At 40.3% G+C, this 19,556-nt stretch overlaps 1 protein-coding gene across 1 annotated transcript; it reads right to left on the bottom strand.

Moving 5' to 3' along the window:
- Positions 1–344: 344 nt before the first annotated feature.
- Positions 345–17,095, bottom strand: coq8aa (coenzyme Q8A, genome duplicate a). Its single transcript, XM_034150511.1, has 17 exons — positions 16,892–17,095; positions 12,921–13,020; positions 12,063–12,136; positions 11,702–11,946; positions 11,446–11,614; positions 11,270–11,336; positions 7,633–7,704; positions 6,315–6,440; positions 4,940–5,025; positions 4,554–4,694; positions 3,934–4,015; positions 3,733–3,826; positions 3,494–3,635; positions 3,116–3,223; positions 2,937–3,002; positions 2,446–2,532; positions 345–2,125 (listed from the first exon to the last, which is right to left on the bottom strand). Exons 2-17 carry the CDS (start codon positions 13,012–13,014, stop codon positions 1,835–1,837), a joined length of 1,944 nt encoding a protein of 647 aa, XP_034006402.1. The 5' UTR covers positions 13,015–13,020; positions 16,892–17,095; the 3' UTR covers positions 345–1,834.
- Positions 17,096–19,556: the final 2,461 nt, after the last annotated feature.

The raw sequence follows: 19,556 nt of genomic DNA, 5'->3' as shown, positions 1-19,556 counted from the left end.
AGACATTGCTAAATAAGGAAGACAACCTCTCATACTGCCGCTCCCTACTGTATTCTCTCTGTTTTTATCTCCCCTAAACACACTACTGTATTCTCTCTGTTTTTATCTCCCCTAAACACACTACTGTATTCTCTCTGTTTTTATCTCCCCTAGACACACTACAACCTCTTTCACCTACAGTAGAGGACCGGGACACATGAGAACATCTGGGCTTCATATACATTTAGATTTATGTTTTTCTTCAACTGCCCTGACAGACTATTTGACATTTCTTTGAAGAGCTGCAGTTCTATTACATGGGTTGAATGTATTTAGGTCACAAACACAAACAACACAGAGCCAAATATCCATACAATATCTTTATCACAACTTTCAGTTTGATTAGAAATATAAACCATCTTATCACAAGTCTTGATATGTATTATAAAGCTAAAAGCATTCCACTGGGAACTACAGGCCCCTTTTTTTTCATTTTTTACAACATTATAACCGTATTCAAACAGCACAGCAGGGAGAAGTTTGACAGTTGTACACAGGCCAGGAAAGGAAGATTTGACACCTGAGAAGGAGTGGAAAGATGTAAGTCTTGTGGAAGGAAAGTGAGCCTACTTAGCGTGTCTGATAGACTGTATGATATCGTGATGAGCGTATCCATCCAGGATATTACCATTCATGTCTAAATACAGGTTTTCATGCTCAGACTTCTTACAGTGAGAAACATAGATCCATGTGGTTTCATTTAACATACAATTGAACAGAGATAAATCCTGCTTTGGTACAGCACTAAAATAAAAATGAATAATGTATAACAGAATCTAAATTCTGATCGATAATGCTAACATTGTGTTAGTTATCAACTGGAATTCATGAGCTCATGTAGACAGTTTGAAAAAACATCATCAGGAGGGACATAAAAGATGAACAGAAGCTCTATAGAGTTTTGTCGCAAGACACAAACAGAATACAAGTGATCTAACTCAAAGTGGGTTAACACGTGAATGAATATCATGTTGGTGCTGATAAACAGCATTTTTTATTCTGTCCAGACCGTTTCTCATTTAAAAGCTAAACGCTACAAACAGCAACTGGAATTTGGATGGCTCTACTGATACAGAAAAGGTACTTATATTAGTTTCAAGTCAGCCTCTTACAGTATGTGTGAATGCCGACAAATTCCAGTTCGTCATTTTTACGACCACATAAATAATCAAACTGAACTGAAATGCTTGGAAAAGGTTATCATCCATTTTGTTCTCATCAAGACTGCTGCTTTTATATAGCCGTCTAAATTTAGACCAAGCAGTATAAGTGCCGTCAAGAAATCTAATAAAACTTCCCAAATATGTTGGTCCTCGCCTACACTGTGCCTCATACTGACCATAAATTACATAAAGAGTTGCATTTCTTAGTACAATCTTTCAGTTTTTCATCCATGACATTTCCTTTATGGCAAAACTCAACAGTTGGTGTGAATTTTCCAAAAGTTAAACAAAACACAGCAATGCAAAACAAAACAAAAAGCACAAATCATCTGAGGAGAGATAATTTCAAACCTTTTTACATTCATTTTTTACCTGGACATACAAGGCTTTTTGTTTATGTCCCTTTTCAGTCTGTTTCACACAAGACATTATGGCTGTTATTAGGTTTAAATGCCTTTTAGAAACTCATTGTAGTGGGTGGCCCTTAATGGGGAAAATAAGTTGGTGCTCGATGACCAGTTAATGGCGGGAAACATGGCCTCCGCTCTGCAGTTGTGCGTCTTAACACCACAACCTCACCTTCGACTCCTTGGCCCCGGGATCCATCACATCGCCTCACACTTGTGATTGGCTTAGCGAGCAGGGGGTGTGCGGCCTTCCCAGTACTTTGCATACGTATTTTGGAACATGTCCTTACAGTTCAGTTTGGCGTTCAGCCGTGCGCAGATGAGGAAGGAGCCGCCCATCTTGCGGTGCAGGGAGTACGTCTCCTCTGGAGGAGGGGTGAGCCGTTGTTTGAGCATCACAGGGATCAGGTTGTGGATTCTCTCCGTGGTGGACTGGGCGCCAAATTCAAACGTGTCTGTGGAGTTAAAGGCCTCGCCGAGGATCATCACTGCGTCCACATGGGCGTTTATCATCGCCTGGATACATGGGGAGAAAAAACGAGTTAAAAACCTATTTAGATGACTTTAATTAATGTCATTCTATATACGTTACACATTTTACATTTATTTCTCACTTTTTTATTTTCACTTTCAACTTTTTCTAAAGCACTTCAAGCAGCATCTATTTTATGAAAAATGTTCTATAAATAAAGATTTTTCTTTATAGTATTATTCTTAACTAATGAGAATAAATAGTCAGTTTTTGCAAAAGGAATTTTGCTGAAGAAACAAAAACATATTTGGGGTATTTTTTACCTGTGTCGTGAAACCAAGCCGTTAAGCAAAGACATATTTACCTTGGATTCATACCCGGTCAGGAATTTCATTTCAATAGATTTCTTCGCTACTCCTTCTCTGTCACCCTCGGCAGCTGAACGGATTACCTATGATAACAAACAGGGAATGACTGTTACCAATATCACTTTAATGTCTTTGTCTATGTTCAGACTGCAGTGTGACGTCTGTGTTATTGTTCTTTTGTGCATGCCGGTCACTTCATAAAAGTGATCACTACATACTGGAATCCGATTTTTGGCCACAATGTGTCAAATATTTTAAGCTTGCAGCGTACGAATAGCCTTTGTCTTCTCTATAAATCCAATGGAAGTAAGACTTCAAAAACTTTTAGGACTCACTGCAAGTTAAATCACAATTATGAGTTTTTACAAAAACAGTGTTGGTGGTATACAGTAACTTAGGCTTTATTTTTGATGAAGAACATGACTTTGTCTATGAATAGTTAGAAATCAAAATAAAGAAAAGTAAAAATTATGCCGGCTGGTCTTACCTCTATGTAGGGATCTGTGAAACTCTTGTCAAATCCTCTTGTGGCTCCAAAGTCCAACAGCGCCACCTAGAGGGAAATAATCCCATGATGACATTTTGGCTTAGTCTCAATACCATATTATCATTATTATTGTAGTGGAAGTATCTCTAGTGAGAGCAGTATTCAGTTGACAGACTCACCCTGTGTGTCTGCGGATCATAGAAGAAGTTGGACCAGTTGGGGTCCGTCTGCATGTACCTGAACTCAAACAGCTCTCTGAGGCACAACTTCAAGATGTTCTCACAGATCTAATGCACAAACAAAAGTGAGGAGGTGAGGAGAGCAGGGACTTGTGGGAGGAAAATGAAAGGACAGAGGGGAAACGGGTTGTTCCCTTTCCTGCCACTGGAGACCCATCCATCGATGTGTTTATTGATCAGGAAGAAACTAATTTGGTCCCCCCCTAACACTACACAAACCCCCTCTGAGCACATTAACTAATGCGTTTCTCGCCAGATAAATAGACACATTAGCCAGCTAGACATCCATCGATCTGTCTGGTTTTGGCAGCTGTGTACCTCGTTCTTCAGGTCCTGTGTGAGGCCGTCAGCCTGGTCCAGGGGGAACCCGGGGACCAGCTCTGTGGTCAGGACGTGGGCGCTGCTCAGCTCCTCTATCACCTCTGGTACGTAGAAGAACGTTTGGTCCTTTAGAAACTCCCTGGATCAGAACAGGATGAAAATACAAATAAATAAATCCAGGTGAAAAAGGCTGGTAATGTATGATGTGAATTACAATAAAAACACATGTGACTCACCTGAATTTCTTTGCACACTGGGCTTCTCTTATATAATCGCACTCTAATGCTAGCTCTCTTCTCATAACGTCTATCAGGTGCTCTGGAAACAGACCTAAAGAGACACACAGGGAAGTTGAGTGCAGTTGTGCATGTGTTTGTCTTTTGCGTATGACTTAGCAGGTTAGCTCGTGGTGTCTGCATGCATGAAAATGAGCTCACCTTCAGGCAGGGCATTGCTAATATTCAGCACTGTCATCAGGTTGTTGACGTCACTGTCGATACTCTGAGCCACACCGGGGTACTGGGGATAAACAAACAGAGAATGTGTTACCTCAACTTGATCATGAAATTCACTCTGGGTTTCAATATTATCAATAGAATCCATCAAGAGAATGCATTGTTTGTGAAAAAGCATTCTTGGTTTGTTTGTCTTGGATAATTTATAACAAAATGTCATAAAATGAAGCAGGGGCACCATCTTTGATGTCATTTTATTTATGTTTACAGAATACCAGAATAACATATTTTACAGGTATTTCAATTATCATTTGTATTAAGATTATAACAATGCCATTAGTTTGAATTTATTGGCAAATCCTCCATAAATTCCGAAAACATTTTAAACGATTAAGACAGCTTGTAAATACTGTGAAGGGACAAAATAACTTGTCAGATTTCTCTAAGAAGCTAAACACTTTGACACTTTTCTTCTCTGACCTACATCCGAACAAAGTCTGTAAGCAGACCACAGAGATTGGTGTGAGAAACACTCTCCAGTTTCAGTGTTTATCTTAACAACATGAGAATGTTCTGGGTACACACACATGTGCACGGCCTACCTGTATTTTCATGGCCACCTCCCTGCCGTCCTTCATCCGGGCCAGGTGAACTTGTCCGATCGACGCCGCAGCGAACGGACGCTCCTCAAACGATTCCAGCTTGTCTCGCCAGTTAGGACCAAGGTCGCCGTTAAGTGCTTTCTACAGAAAGACACAAATCGCAAGGAGTTATTGTTATATTTCCATATGTTTTAAATGCATTTGGCGTTTTCAATGTAAGTTTGTCACCAGTAGATTTACACGAGGCTTGAGAAAAAAACATCCATATTAAAAATAGGTATAACCAATATTGTAATACTTATTTTATTTCTCATGTAAAAATCAGCTTCAGCTATTATCCCATTATCCCGTTATAAATGCCAGCTCAAATAAAGAAACACCCTTACCGTCATTTGCTTGATTGGCATGAAGTCAGCGCTCTGTCTGACACGGTCAAAGATCTTGGCGAGTTGAGGGTTGATGAATGCATCATCTGAAATACAGAAACATACATAGGTTGGTCTCAATAGGACAGAAATGCAGGTCAGTCGGCAAGTCTGGCATATTTTACAATCATTCTGAATTAGGCACATTTCGAAGTGCCATAAAATACAGCTGTGAAAGCAAATGGCTTTAATTTGACTCCAGGTGTGTTTGCAGACTTAAATGGCGAGCTCAACCCAAAATCTAAAATACTTGTTCAACATTGTTCTGGTGTGAGTCGTAGAGATCTCTGCCTGTTTGCCTTGTGGTGCTCAAAGCGCAGGAAAATACTTATGAAAAATTCATCAGCATTGATTCTTCCCACAAATCATGACAAGGTTACTGTACTTGTGACATTTCACATGGAGATTCGTAAATATATATTTTTTTAAAGGCATCTCTGAAGGTGATATCTCCAACTATCAGCAAATCACTGCACAACAATCAAGAAAAAAGGTGCTACAGGAAAAAGGAAAATTATGTATTTATGTTTTGAGGCTGGGCTGTCCCTTTAAATATGGGTGTATAAATGTACTAAAAGGAATACAGTTACAATACTGACTGTCTATGCATTTTACCACCAAAAACGTCATTATTCAACCACAGGTTTTAGTGGTCTCAATTGAATGCAATTCTATTAAATGTTATAAGAAAATTATCTCTATGTCTTATTTTATGTAGTAGGAGCAGTTCAATTTCTGTGTATGCTGAGCTACGGAAGACTACTGTGACCTTTAAGTCCATTTTAGATTTAAGAATACACTTGTCACCACTGTAGAGTCAGAGTAAAGCAATGCCAGTTCTCTAAATAACAACACACATGAACACAACAAGGTCAATCCACTGTGTTTAAACCTACTTAGCAAACAAAGCAAATGTCCTTTTCTAAGCTATTACTGTTTTGGTGGCTGATTTCATTTACTACAGTGTTATGTCTAGGTTTACACAAACATATTCTGAAAAGTAAAAGCCAATGGTCATAAGCCAAGGTCAGGCAGCAGCAACAACAGTGACAAACTAAATTGATGATCTGTTTACTGCTGTAACCTAATCTGTGTCAAGATATGTACTGCCTCTGGTGGTACGCTCTTGAACTTTGTCTGGCTAGTGTGTGCAAAACACATAAGCATCTAATGACACAACAAGTTATTCTCAGCTGCTGCTACCTGTGTGTTTGAGTGACAGCAACAGGCGAACGTCACAACTGTGGAACGGCACGTGGAAAACCATCAACAGCTCAACACATTTCCACTACATCTTTATCGAGTCAAACTACCTGTAATTGAAAACATGGCACACCTTGAATACTGAGCATCTGTCCCACTTTCAACGCAGCTCCTCTGACTTTACACAGGGTTCTGACGATGCGCTCAGCGTTGGCCTCGGACAGGAAGGGGCTGGAGTCCAGGACACGTTTCTTATCACCTGGAGAACACACAAAAAAAGAGAGCATGCTGTAACGTACACAACCATTTTATTTCATGTCATTGGGATGAATCAACATCATTAGTTAAAGGGGCACTATTAGGCTTACTTGCGGGTTTCATTATAATCAGTAATTATTTGTATTTTGTGCCTCTACTGTGACATGTTTACAGGCTTAAATGTTCATAAGTGCTTGTTTTTCTCATACTTCCTGTCCTCTTTTCACCCTCTGTCTGAAATCAGAACCCAGTCTGCTCTGATCGGTTAGCCGGCCGGCTCTGTTGTGATTGGTCAACCGCTTAGAGATGTCCCATCCCTTAGCATTTAATGTGTTGGAGCGCTAGCCAACAGAAGTGCAAGTTTATTACGTAATGATTTCACCCTCTTCCAGAGGTGAACAAAGGAGTCCAATGGAGGTGTTTCAGGCAGGGGGGGAGTGTGAGGGAGAGAAACTCCCTCTGGCTTTAACTTTTAGATATTAGCCTTTGCAGATCATTTACATGCCCAAAACCTATATAAACACACTACAGGAAAGACTACATAATACCGTTTTAATGTACTTAACAGCAATTCATTCAAACATTCAAAACGAACAACAAACATCTCTGTGTTTATTGTGTGTCTGTGAGGATATGTGTCAGAAGGTTGCAAGTTAGTGCGCTTGAGTCTGTCCAAAGATAAATACACACATATAAACAGCCACACACAGACGCACAAATGCCACAGATTTCCGCGGTATGCTGTTTCAGATTAGCTCTGTTTGTGGGATTAGCAGGCTCGCAGAGCAGGAATGTGTGTCCTGATGGCAGGTTGGTGCGGGAGGTGGTGTAATTATGCTCCGTTGACATACAAAATGTGTGTTGCGTGTATAAACATGCATCAGGGAGGGGTACTGAAAAAAGAGGATAGCTTTTCTAGTGCTGTTCAGGAACTCAGTTGCAAAATCTCATAATAAACACAACCAGAACTACCTGTCCTTCCAGGCACAACTCAACTCTCAAATGTTGCAAATGATTACTTTATCAAAGTATTTCTTCTGCACAAATCTGTAGTACAATGCATTCAGGAAGAAGTAGCATAACAGTGTAACTGGCATTGTGCATGATTCAATATCCTAGACAGGAATGGCTTATAAGCCTCGAACATTTTAGAATTCAGACACAAAATGTTGATATCTGTCTGTCTGTCTTACCTTCGGTATTCTGTCTCATGCCCTTCTTGGCAACTTCTGCAAGTGCTCCAATCCCCAGACCTACAGCTAGACCTGGAGGAAACACACAGACATTAGAAAAACACAATAAAAATGGAATATACAAACAAAATACAAGTTTTTCCATCATAAGGACACACCTCTATCACAACACAACACAGAGATATAAAAGCACCAGTCATTCCTGTTATGTTATGTCTCAGTGTCTATGAATAGATGACTTGAATACATGATGACAGCTGTTGCCTTGAAACGATGCTATTCCCATCAAGAGAACATATGGAACAAAACAATATGGTCAGATAAGCACTTGATTAACTTGGCAGTGTGCAAAGAGAGAACAGTAACAGCTGCACCGCTAACATAACAAAGCACTTGTAAATCATATCCCTCATCTAGTAATATTCACAATTAAGCTCTCAAAATACTTAATCCTCAGAGGGTAATTTTAGCAGATGATAATATCATTTTGTAAATAGGAAATTTTTATTGCATTACATCAGCTCCGTTTGCAACAACACAGACCAAAAGCCTTCAAAATATCTGATCCAGGATTAACCTTTTTATTTATTTTTGGGAGTGACTGGTGCACAAAAGAGTGCCTAAATCAAATAGTTTATTTGGTAAACACTACATTTTATGCGGGAGAAACACTTGTATCATATAGTATTATGATTCTGTAGAACAATCATAATCACAGGAGGAAAAGAGAAATACGTCTAATCATAAATAAAGTGAAAAAGGAAGCGAGTCATGTACTGTTAGTGAGCGAGTTCCTCCCTGCCTTGTCTCTGCCTTACATAACTCAGCGTTACATAATCCGTTAGTCAGCGGTCCTATGAAGTGATGAATCTGAGATCCAACACTCAAAAGACATATCAGCACACAACCTGCTTCAGTGTCTTAGCTGAGCGTCTCTTAATCGGTCAAAGACGTGTCGACACCTTCATTTTCGGAGACAGGTTTGACAAGAAGGATTCACATTTTCCAGGAAATGTGTGGAGCTTTGTGTGTCATCTCGTGTAACCGGTTACAGCATCATCGTACTCTGCTGCACACTTCTTACAAGCTTTAAAAGATGGTTTATGTTCCTTTAATTTGATGATAAAAAGATACAAAACTTAAAGTAGTTAACATTGATGACCTTTTCAAGCAATGTAGCTATAAACGCTGTTGACATGAAACACAGCAACAGAGTTATGATTCTTTAAATTAGTTTGTTGCACATGAAGTGTGCATTTATTTTCTCACATCGCACCTGATAATGAAACACGACCAGTTGAAAAACGTTGTCAACAAGTTACAGGAAAGTGAAGGGCAGAGAGAGGACACTTTCCTCCCCCTCCTCCCCTTACTTTCTCCGACACCTTCTAAATGTTACCACTGTCAACATGCTGAATCAACACGGCTATGGTCTCATTGTAGCCTACAGTATGTAAGGTCTGTCAGGGAATCATTTCCATAGATGTTTACCTTTTGCCCTCTGACACAGATGACCAACCTTGGCCTCTGTTATCTCCCTTAAGGAGGGGGCTGCTTTAGCCATTTGTTATTGTCAGTTTATGACCGGGCAACTTTCGGTCAAAGATAGTTTATTGTTATGAGGACATACAGTATGGAACAACTCCTTCTCGGGGCTTGATGAACCCAAGGTGTGAAATCTTCGAGGCCATAAGCGCCAGCTGTTTAGTCTATCTAGTGAAGAATGTTGATTACTCTCAAGCAAACTAGTTAAAACCTCTACGAGAGGACGGTTTCTTTAGAATTGATTGTGGCATCTCATCCGTGTGGTCAGACCAGGACATGACATGCCCTATGACATGTCTTGTGAATTCTCCGGCCGAAACTCCAAATAAACCGTCAGTGTTTGCCATCAAAGCTCCAGCTCTCCTCGTGTCTCTCTGAGTCCTGTCTCCATTGCTTCAGAAGTTTCCCCCACAAGGTCCATATGTTTGATATGAGCTGTGGCTAAATTCTGCTACCTGTCATTTCTGTTGGCAGTCCTGTCCATCCGAGACTGTGGGTGTTTCTCAATGTCGAGTAAAGCTGCTCCAGAGCCACTGTTTCAAGCATACTACGTCATCGAGTGCCGCCGAAGGACTGTTCCTATGTCAAGCATACTTGGAATTCTACCGAGCCCGGCGTACTTCGTAGCGAGAAATTTCGAGGCTGCACATGTGTAGACTCTGCGGTCTTAAAATCCCCACAATGCTTTGCGCACGGACCAATTTCCCCAAATCTGTGGCGGAAAATGTAAGGCGGGGCCTCTCATATGACGCACACCTGCACACTTGCTCGCCTGTTCCACTCTTCCTTTTCCGAATGCCAGGAAGTATTCTTGCCTCGCTTCTGAAGCAAGTGACTCGGAAGACATGTGCTACCAAGCAAGCGTACTCGACATTGAGAAACACCCTCTGTTCTGTGTTCACAAGTTTGTTTACCCTGTGCTTTAGCTTCTTTGACCAACTTTATGCCCCCTGTAAAAGTCTGAAATTAAGCAATAATCTTCTGATTTACAAGTGCTGAGGCCTTTAAATAAGCTTATCGCTGAAATAACATCCTGTCTAGATATGACATTAGGATACCATTAACTCTGTACCTGCCTTAATGTGGCCACATGTCATTATCACAACCAACATCTTTCAATCGTGGGTGACATATAGAACCAAAAATAACTGGTAGTAGCAACTGTTACATTTTTATATTTTCATTTGGTACCATACTAAATCTTTTATCCTTTGTATACTTTCATTTGGACTTGGCAGTAATTTCTTGTGTTTGAATATGTCACAGCTAAAGGATTTGAGTACAACTGCTGCTGTCCTCTGTCTTAGTTTGTAGCTGATTGTCAAGGAGTTTTATCTCAATGTGCCATTTGTAAAGGCTAGATAGACTTGACCTAATTTAAGTTTTTGTTTAAGAGCGCGTCCAGGCTCTGAATCTCGATAAACACTCATGTTAGTTACATTCCTGTTTGTTACGTTTTCCCATTTCCTTTTGTGTTTGTTGGCATTTAAATATGTGCCTACATTATGTATGTACACAGAGAGGTGTTGTTTTGACAATTGACTTTGCGAAGGACATGTGCTGACACAACAACACGACCGCCCTGAACCCAGTGACACCGGCATATCGAGAGAGTAACCATTAGCCAATAACCAACCAAGGTAACCCCCCCCCCCCCCCCCTCCACACCTTATCACCTGAATTTCCTCCTGGAGCAACATTGTGTTCTTTTTAACCAAATATCTCTCAGAGGGGCGTGGGGAGTGGCTCCTTATTTTCATCTAAAGTAACAGACAGAGAATCAGCACTTTTGAAACAGGGCTGAAACAGAGGAGATTATGGGATGCTACAATGATCTGTTTGGTATTTCAAGCCAAACACTTCAGAGACATGTTTTGTATATATCTGAGACCTATAATATATTGACTATTGACGATTATAAAACTAGAATCATTATTTTACTGACTTGCTGAAAGAGTGGAGTTATTTAAATGTACGAGAAAAGACAGGAAGTTGTACTTGCTGACTTGCATTCAGACACAGTCAGACAAAAAGCAAACAAAAATCCCATATTTAGATAAACAAAGAGTTGTTGTGGTTGTTTTTACTGTACCTCCAAAGTTGGCCAGTCTGCTGAGCCGAGACACTGGCACTTTCCTCTCTCTGGCTCTCTCACTCAACTAAGGAAGACAAACCGGTAAATATTTGATTAAAATGTGATTGGAAAGGTACATTTTAACGTTAATATCTATGTGTGTTTAAGATTAGGAACGGAGGAACAATAGTTACCATCTGTTTGTGTGATTTGATCTCCACCTTCTTGCCCTGTCTTGCTTTCTCGATGTCTTCGGCCGTCAGCCCTCCAACTGTGGACGGGTCCTGATGGTAGCTCCTGAGCTGATGCTGGCAGTATAGCTGTCCCCACACATGCCTGTTTAGACCGTGGCTGTAGAAATGTCTGACACACCCAAAGCAGAAATCATTACCTTTATCCTCCAAAAACATGTTTACTGTAGATTGTAATTGAGAAAGAGAATATTTGTACCTGATGTCTTGGTGGTAAGATCTGGTGTGTCCGCTAAACTGTTTGCTGGGATCTTTGTATCCATCGAACAACGACTGTTTGCCGCTGACATGGCTCGCTCCTGCTGCTGCGATGTCTTCACTCATTCCTTGGTGAGCCACTGTAAAGTCCACACCTTCGTCCTTGAACTCTGCGAATGCACTGTCATCCTGAGGAAAGTCAAATTCTGACTCCGTTGAAGAGGTCTGCTGCTGGCCAGTCATCTCCTAGACAGAAACACAAAGGCATAACATGAAAACACATTTCATAGTATTCTTTTCTTTTGAAATACAGCAGCTTATTTACTGTAAAAAGTAGTATTTACACATACACCTACACACACCTGCATTTTCATCATAGCAGCTGAGAGGCTCTGCTCAGCAGCTGATTGGACACTCTGGACAGCAGCAGCAACACCTGGGGCACAATTATCAAATATACTGTTATTAGATTAAAGAGCTTACCATTAAACTACATATTAATCGTTAAGAAAAAAATCAATTTGACTTTAAATGGTATAGTCTTTCATTCATATGGAACAGTATAATGCACAATAGAACATTATTATTATTTCGTCTTTAAGCTGAAAAATAGAATGGTAGCATTTCGCTTACATTATCTTTCAACCAATGCTAGCCACAATTTAGTGTTTTGTAATTGAATTAGCAAGCTAGCTAACTTAATGGTAGTTACTACTTCCTTTTCAAAAACTAATTTAATGTAATACTAATGTTTTTTTAAATAAAAGGGCATTTATTTGTATAAACAGGCTACAATGTAGAAAATAGTGTTTTATCAGTTCTTTACGCTTCTTAGTCTTTTTGTTTACATTACTTTTCAACCAATGTGAAACACTAGCCACAAGTTAACAGTCTACTGTTTGTACGGTATAGGAGTTAGCAGGTTAGACAACCTGATGGATTCAGACCACTCTTTATCAAAAACTGAATACTTAACACTTTATTTTACAGTCTTTTATATGTATACACATGTAGGCATATTAGTATATTTGCTAACATGACTTTTCAACCAATGTGTAAATCTTATCACAAGCTAGCTTGTCATAATGTGAGCTAACAAGTATGTTATTTAGGGGTTTTAATGCAGAACACTATGGCTGCTAACAAGACAGTTAAATGACAGAACTTTTATTTTCTTGACAAAGTTCAATTTAGAAAATAAGCAGGTGTGTTGAACTTACCTGCTCCAGTGCGCAGGGTGCTGCTCTGAGTCTCTACAACAGCCTGGCTCAATTTAGCCAAGCCGCGCATCACTAATATCATATCGCCCGCCATGATGGACTACAGACAAAGACAGAAAAAACAGGAAAAAAAGAAGAAACATTATAGTTAGTTATTCTATATCTCCTTAAAAACAAAGTATGCTGGTAGCACAAAGAGGTACATACTGTTCACCGACTAAAAAGACAGGGATTAGTTCAGATATCTAAATGTGTAACAACTTGTCAGTAAAGATGAGAAGAGCACAGACAAAGACGTACAGACACACTAGAAGGCAGAGGAAAGGAACATAAAACCTGCCGTTAACACAAGGTCTGCTTCCAAACAGAAACATGCACAGCTTTCAAATCTAGAGGTGACGTTGATACTTTGTCTAAAAATACTTATGACCTCCAATCCCTGCGTGAGCACCCAACACACACATACAAGAAAATAAAGGAGTATGCCGTGCACGCCTGTGTGCGGTGTAGTTATCTGCCTGTGGTACAGGACTGGATGTGTAAATGTCACCGGAGCCTAGGGGGAGAAGATTCTAGAGTTGGCTGTTTGATCCAGCTATTTCTGTGCATGAGTCACTGTGGGTGCACATGTTTGGGTCACTTACAAGGTTTGCCGTTACGCATACCTCTCCCGATTGAATTTCACTGCAACTGAAATGACTGTGAGATTGTTTTCTATTAAAAGGCATATATCAAAATATCTTTCCAAGAATCAATCCGGTGTGTCTTTTAATAAATAGCTAATTGTTATGGGATAATGCTAGTGTCAAAGTTCATTTAGATTGCTCTCATCTATCCATAGCTTATCTAAACGAAAGAGCTCTGACTGCATTCCTCCCTGTTGCAATCTGCATAATTCTCAAGTGTGTGTGTGTGTGTGTGTACTACAAGTGCTGTTTGGTGGGTGTGACGCATGCTCCAACACGTCTCAGCTGGGATTGAGGCCAATGGGATACAGGCCAATGGAAAACACACACACACACACACACACACACACACACACACACACACACACACACACACACACACACACACACACACACACACACACACACACACACACACACACACACACACACACACACACACACACACACACACACACACACACACACACACACACACACACACACACACACACACACACACACACACACACACACACACACACGGGTCATTCGTCCAGCTTTAGGCTGCTTTGTGGTTTTAGACGCAAAACTGAAATACGGGGTTAGCATACTTTGTGATAAAAAAGGGACCATGCATATTTTAGAAACATTACAAACACTGATTTGTACCTACATTTAAATATTTTCTGATTTGTGTCTAGGTGTTTTCTTAGTGTCATTAATTTACCCTAGAGATAATTAGCAAAAAAACAACTCTCTCTGTGGGGATTTTAGCATTCATGTTGACAACCCCCAGGACAGCAGCACTAAATAACTGCGTTGTATTCTGGATAACTACGGGCTGACTCGGCATGTGACGGAGCGTACACACAATAAGAGGCACACACTGGACCTATTCCCAAGGGTCTTAACATGTAAGGACATTCTCAGGCCTCTTCTGTTCAACATCAACAAGCTCTCACCAGTGCCGTCAACAAGAATATCTTACCATAATTATTCAGACGACACACAGATTTATACAACGATATCATCGGGTGACTATGTTCCCATAACAGCACAGAGTAAGTGCATTGAACAATCAATAGTTGGATGAGCTAAAAGAGGAATGATTGACTTTGGACCCAAAGAAATACTAATCAGTCAGTGCTTTGCAAAACAAACAGATTACTGTGAGTAGTGTGTGATGATGCTGCAGGTATCGGCATGTTTCAACGATCAATTAAATGGTGGATCTTTGTAACAATTATCACAATGCTGAATCAGCTCAGTATTGGAGCAAGAGGCTTCATGCTTTTATGATTGGCTGGGAATTTATGTATGATTTTGTACCAAGTAAAAACCAACACAAAGCTGCACACCGAGGTGCAAAACTCATGGGAAATATTTAATTCCGAGCTGGAGGCATGGCTACAACAGCATACTTAACATGTAAAACACATTCCAATCAATATGCATGTCTAGATGATTCAGAACTGTGATCAGTGTTGAATGAATTCAATTAGCAAAATCTGAAAACAGACAGTTCATTGCTTAATGTAATAGATTGAGCAACTTCCCATTTGTTAATGTGGGCATGTTGCCTCAGTGAGTGTTTACACGGGGCTTTCTTCTTCGTCTTCTGTACATTGTGTCACTTTCAACTATCAGAAACAGTCGAAAGGACACTTGTAATAAGAAGAGGAGAAGATAAGTAAAAGGGCAGTTTTTGATGCCTAGTGGGCGAGAGGTCACCACAAGGTATTTGAGAGAAGCCAGCTTGTGATTACACATAGTGCGCACACACACACACTTAAGCCTCAGTTGTTGTCTGGGCTTTAGTGATGTCCCTGCACAAGCTGTTGACTCACCGTTATAAAAATTGCCAGGCAACACAGCCTGAGTGTGCGTCTATATCTAAAAGCCCCCAGTCGCTGCCCTTCAGTGCTGATCCTCAGCCAAAAGGAGGACATATTTCCCCATTTACTGAGCAGCGGTGAATCACCACGAACAGGGGAAACGTGAGGAAAACCATGTTTCCTGCAAGACTGTATTACAGAGAGGCTATATTTTTTTTTATTAAATCAACCAATTTCAAAGAGTTTCTGATTAAACCTGTACTGAAACTGAGAGAAGTGTTAAGGTAAGGATGCAGGAGGAACAATTGACCTTCAATGAATAGGAAAAAAATGTTTTTTATAGTTCCAATAATGGAAAATGTAATAGTATCAGATGACATCACGCCTTATAACTGTGAGTCTTCTGTGACCATAAATAAACACAAAAATAATATTTCCGTCACAGGCAGAACATCAAATAATATAAACATAACATGTTGATAAGGATCCCATATCTTGGCATTTTAGGAAAAAATAAACTTGTCAGTGTTGTATATTAGGCAAACTATGTAAAGGAAAACCCTATCACCACATACATCTATGATATCCAGGTTTATGAAAGACAGTTATTGACATACTCTATACATAAATGCAGTGTAAATATACACATGCATACGTTTATTACTGGTTGTAAAGGGAATGCGTTTATTTTAATGTGTCCGAGTTAGCCAAAAGCCTTTTTATACCCTATTAGTTGTTGTTCCTAGGCAGATTATAGACACTTAGGCGTAAAAATAGTGCAGATACACAGTGTACACAACACACAATGTAAAGGGTAGACATATGTCATTAGTACTTGAAACTATTAACAATGTTTTAAGGTAAATATTAAATCAAAACATAAAGATGTATGCAACATTTGACTACAGTCAAGGCAGTATAATAGAGTTACACAAGTGGAAAAAGTTAGCTGGCTACGTACTCAGTCAGTATAGCTTTTCAGACGTACAGTGTAAACTTTTTTTAATAAACATTCAGCGCAGTTAAGTACTGCAATTTAAGCTTCACTTTATGATATTCGTGCGACATAAATCTTTCAAATGTTGCTTAGCAAGCTGTTTTTAAAATCTGTGATTATAAACTTCCTCGTGGGCGTAGACAGCAATAACAAACGCATGCCACGCTGTAAACTGGCACTAGTTTAAGCTAGCTTTACACCTGCTTAAAAACGACTACAAAGACTATCAAAAAGAGAAGGCATGTGTAATAAATACTTTAATGTTAAATTAAATGAATAAATAATCGCTACATTGGCGGGTGGGTAGTTTACAGAAGTGACAGAACAGCCATAGAGGATGTGTTCGTCAGCACGCTGCAGAGGAATTATCGAAATAATTGTATGTCGAAAAGCTTCTCATAACATACTAAATGAATGCGCATATTTCATATTTAATGCGTTTTAATGTGTATTAGCATTTAAATTACTCACCAGCAGCTGTCGTCTCGGCTTGTCTCTGTCAGACGAGGTCAACAACAACTGCGAGTCAACCTAACCTAATCTTTCTTTGGTATAAATGCATATAGCAGCACGTTTACGTGGGGCTTTCTTTTGCACAAGGCACAGTGTGTACAGTTGCAGGTTGTGTTGTGTGTGGTTCACACTCCTCCTGCTGCTGTTGGTAGTTTAATCCAGTTTCTCTCTCTCTCTCTCTCTCTCTCTCTCTCTCTCTCTCTCTCTCTCTCTCTCTCTCTCTCTCTCTCTCTCTCTCTCTCTCTCTCTCTCTCTCTCTCTCCCCTGGATGCAATACAAATTATTTGGGATATAGTTAGATTCCACCTTAATGATTATTAATTGTTGAGTGAATTGTTTTATAACGCAACCCTTTTATTTATATTAGGTCTTAACGTTTTTGCATAAATTAGGGCGTGGTCACTTTGATGGACAGGTACGTGCCTCACTGTCAGCTAACAGCAACTTTGTCCACTCTGCTAGGCTACAACGTTAGCTAGTTGTAGTTACTGTACTTGACCCTTTAGCCGTGTTCGTGGTGATTGTGCCTTTTACACACACACACACACAACACACACACACACACACACACACACACACACACACACACACACACACACACACACACACACACACACACACACACACACACACACACAGTACAACACACACACACACAGTACAACACACACACTGTACAACACACACCTACACACTGTACCACACACACACCTACAGCTCCTAAAGCATATAATATATCAGGATACAGCCGTTGTGTGAAGCACTAAATGGTTTTAGAAAAATATCGACTCTTTGTTTGTAGATATCTACTAAACTAAAGCATACAAATAAAGAGAGTAATGTAGGCCTGTTATACTGAGTGATATATATTATACACACTGCTCTGCTTTCTGCACGGACCTCACAGCTGTTCTCACTGTAAACATTGCGTTGTGATGAAAGCAGTTAATAACATAATATCCAGGGGATGCATGCAGAGCTGTCATTGGCTGAGATAAGTCCGGCCGTGCGTCACGACTCTTTGAAACATCACTGTTGCCGGAAATACCTCCGCGGAGGAACCATCAGTGTATCCTCGATTATAGCTCCTCCAGAGAGCCTCCTCGACGCTCGATCCTCGGTCCTCGATGTGCATTTAGATAAATGAAATGTCCTTCAACATGGCGTGCTGAAATCCATTTCCGGGTCACTACCGGAGGACCGAGGATTCGAGGAGTCGAGGAGGAGAAATTAGAGAATTGAGAAACCTTCTAAGACACGAGGATAGGAGTCGAGGAGGGGAGTCGAGGAGGGGAATTAGAGAAATGAGAAAGCTTCACTCATACCTGCCCCCTGTTGCTCATTACACACTGGCACACGTTTTGGACACTAATAAAGCATTACATGTGTTTTTATGTTTGTCTTTTTCACCATGCAATCATCAGCCATGTCAAAGCCCTTCAATTATAATATGGCTTAATTTCACATTGTAGGGAAAGTACAGTACGCAGACATGCAGCAATCTGCTATACCAAACTTTATTTAAGCATGATTCTGGGGTTTCTCCTCCCTCCTGCCCATCCTCTGCTCCTATTGGTCCTCGTCGTCTGTTGACAGGAGGAGAGGAGAGAACTGTGGCTTCTCATTGGTTAATCACAAATGAAAAACAAAGTGCAGGTTTGTTCTGCATCCCTAAGCATGAAATCCAGTTTTACAAGAAGGGACACTCGGCCAGTTACATGCAGTAATTGACACATTACACACAAACACATAAAGTGCAAACCATAAAAATACATGTACCTCGGCTTTGAAATGGGCCTCTGCTGCCACCTGCTGTTGCTGAACAGCACCCTGTCACTGCCATGTGTTGCACGTGACACAGCCAAAATCATAATAACAATGTTATTTTGTGATCAATTAAATATCGATTAGAAAGAACATAAAATCTCAAGTACAATTTAAAAACAAAACGCACAAATGCAATTGATATAGTAAAACAAATTACCCTTTCTGTGCTTGCTTGGTGCTTTTCTGTGCACATAAGGGCCCTTTCTCATGTCTTCAAATGTTCCTCCTCGACTCCCCTCCTCGACTCCTATCCTCGAGACTTAGTCCCGCCCACAGGAGATGCGAGCGGAGGAGCCGAGGAGGGGAACCGAGGAGAGAGGAGGGGAAGCAGCAGGCGGTTAAAGAGACGTCCATTAATGATGACAGGAGGCACAGCAGCACTATGTCTGATGGACAGATGTGTTCATGACGACTTATATATTTACTTTTAATTCATTCACAGTGCGGTATAATGAGACAATAACAGGCTACAGATGCGGACATACACACAGACACACACACACATATATGTATATATTTATATAAATATATACAATTTCAGAATCAAACAGAGCACTCTCATAATAACGTAACACTATCAGAGACTGGATATATCCCCCCTCCCCTCTCTGGTCGCTACAATGAAGGAAATAAATGACGGGCCAAAAGTTGTATTTACAAGTATTACAATTAAGCAGAGGACACCAAACCAACTGAGACCTGTCTGTCCGCTGCATCTACGCACACACTGTACCACACACACCTACACCACACACACGCACCTACAGCTCCTAAAGCATATAATCAGGCTACAGCC

This window comes from Trematomus bernacchii, unplaced genomic scaffold (genome assembly GCF_902827165.1).
Source record: "Trematomus bernacchii unplaced genomic scaffold, fTreBer1.1, whole genome shotgun sequence".
Classification (NCBI taxonomy): domain Eukaryota; kingdom Metazoa; phylum Chordata; class Actinopteri; order Perciformes; family Nototheniidae; genus Trematomus; species Trematomus bernacchii.
This window is presented reverse-complemented; position numbering and strand designations above follow the sequence as displayed.

Excerpts from the sequence above, each read along its gene's own strand:
- coq8aa (XM_034150511.1), bottom strand. The coding sequence starts at position 13,014 with ATGGCGGGCGATATGATATTAGTGATGCGCGGCTTGGCTAAATTGAGC. Across the intron at positions 11,947-12,062 it reads CTGCTATGATGAAAATGCAG|GAGATGACTGGCCAGCAGCA; the intron begins GTGTGTGTAGGT and ends GTTTCTGTCTAG. Across the intron at positions 3,636-3,732 it reads CAGTGTGCAAAGAAATTCAG|GGAGTTTCTAAAGGACCAAA; the intron begins GTGAGTCACATG and ends GTTCTGATCCAG.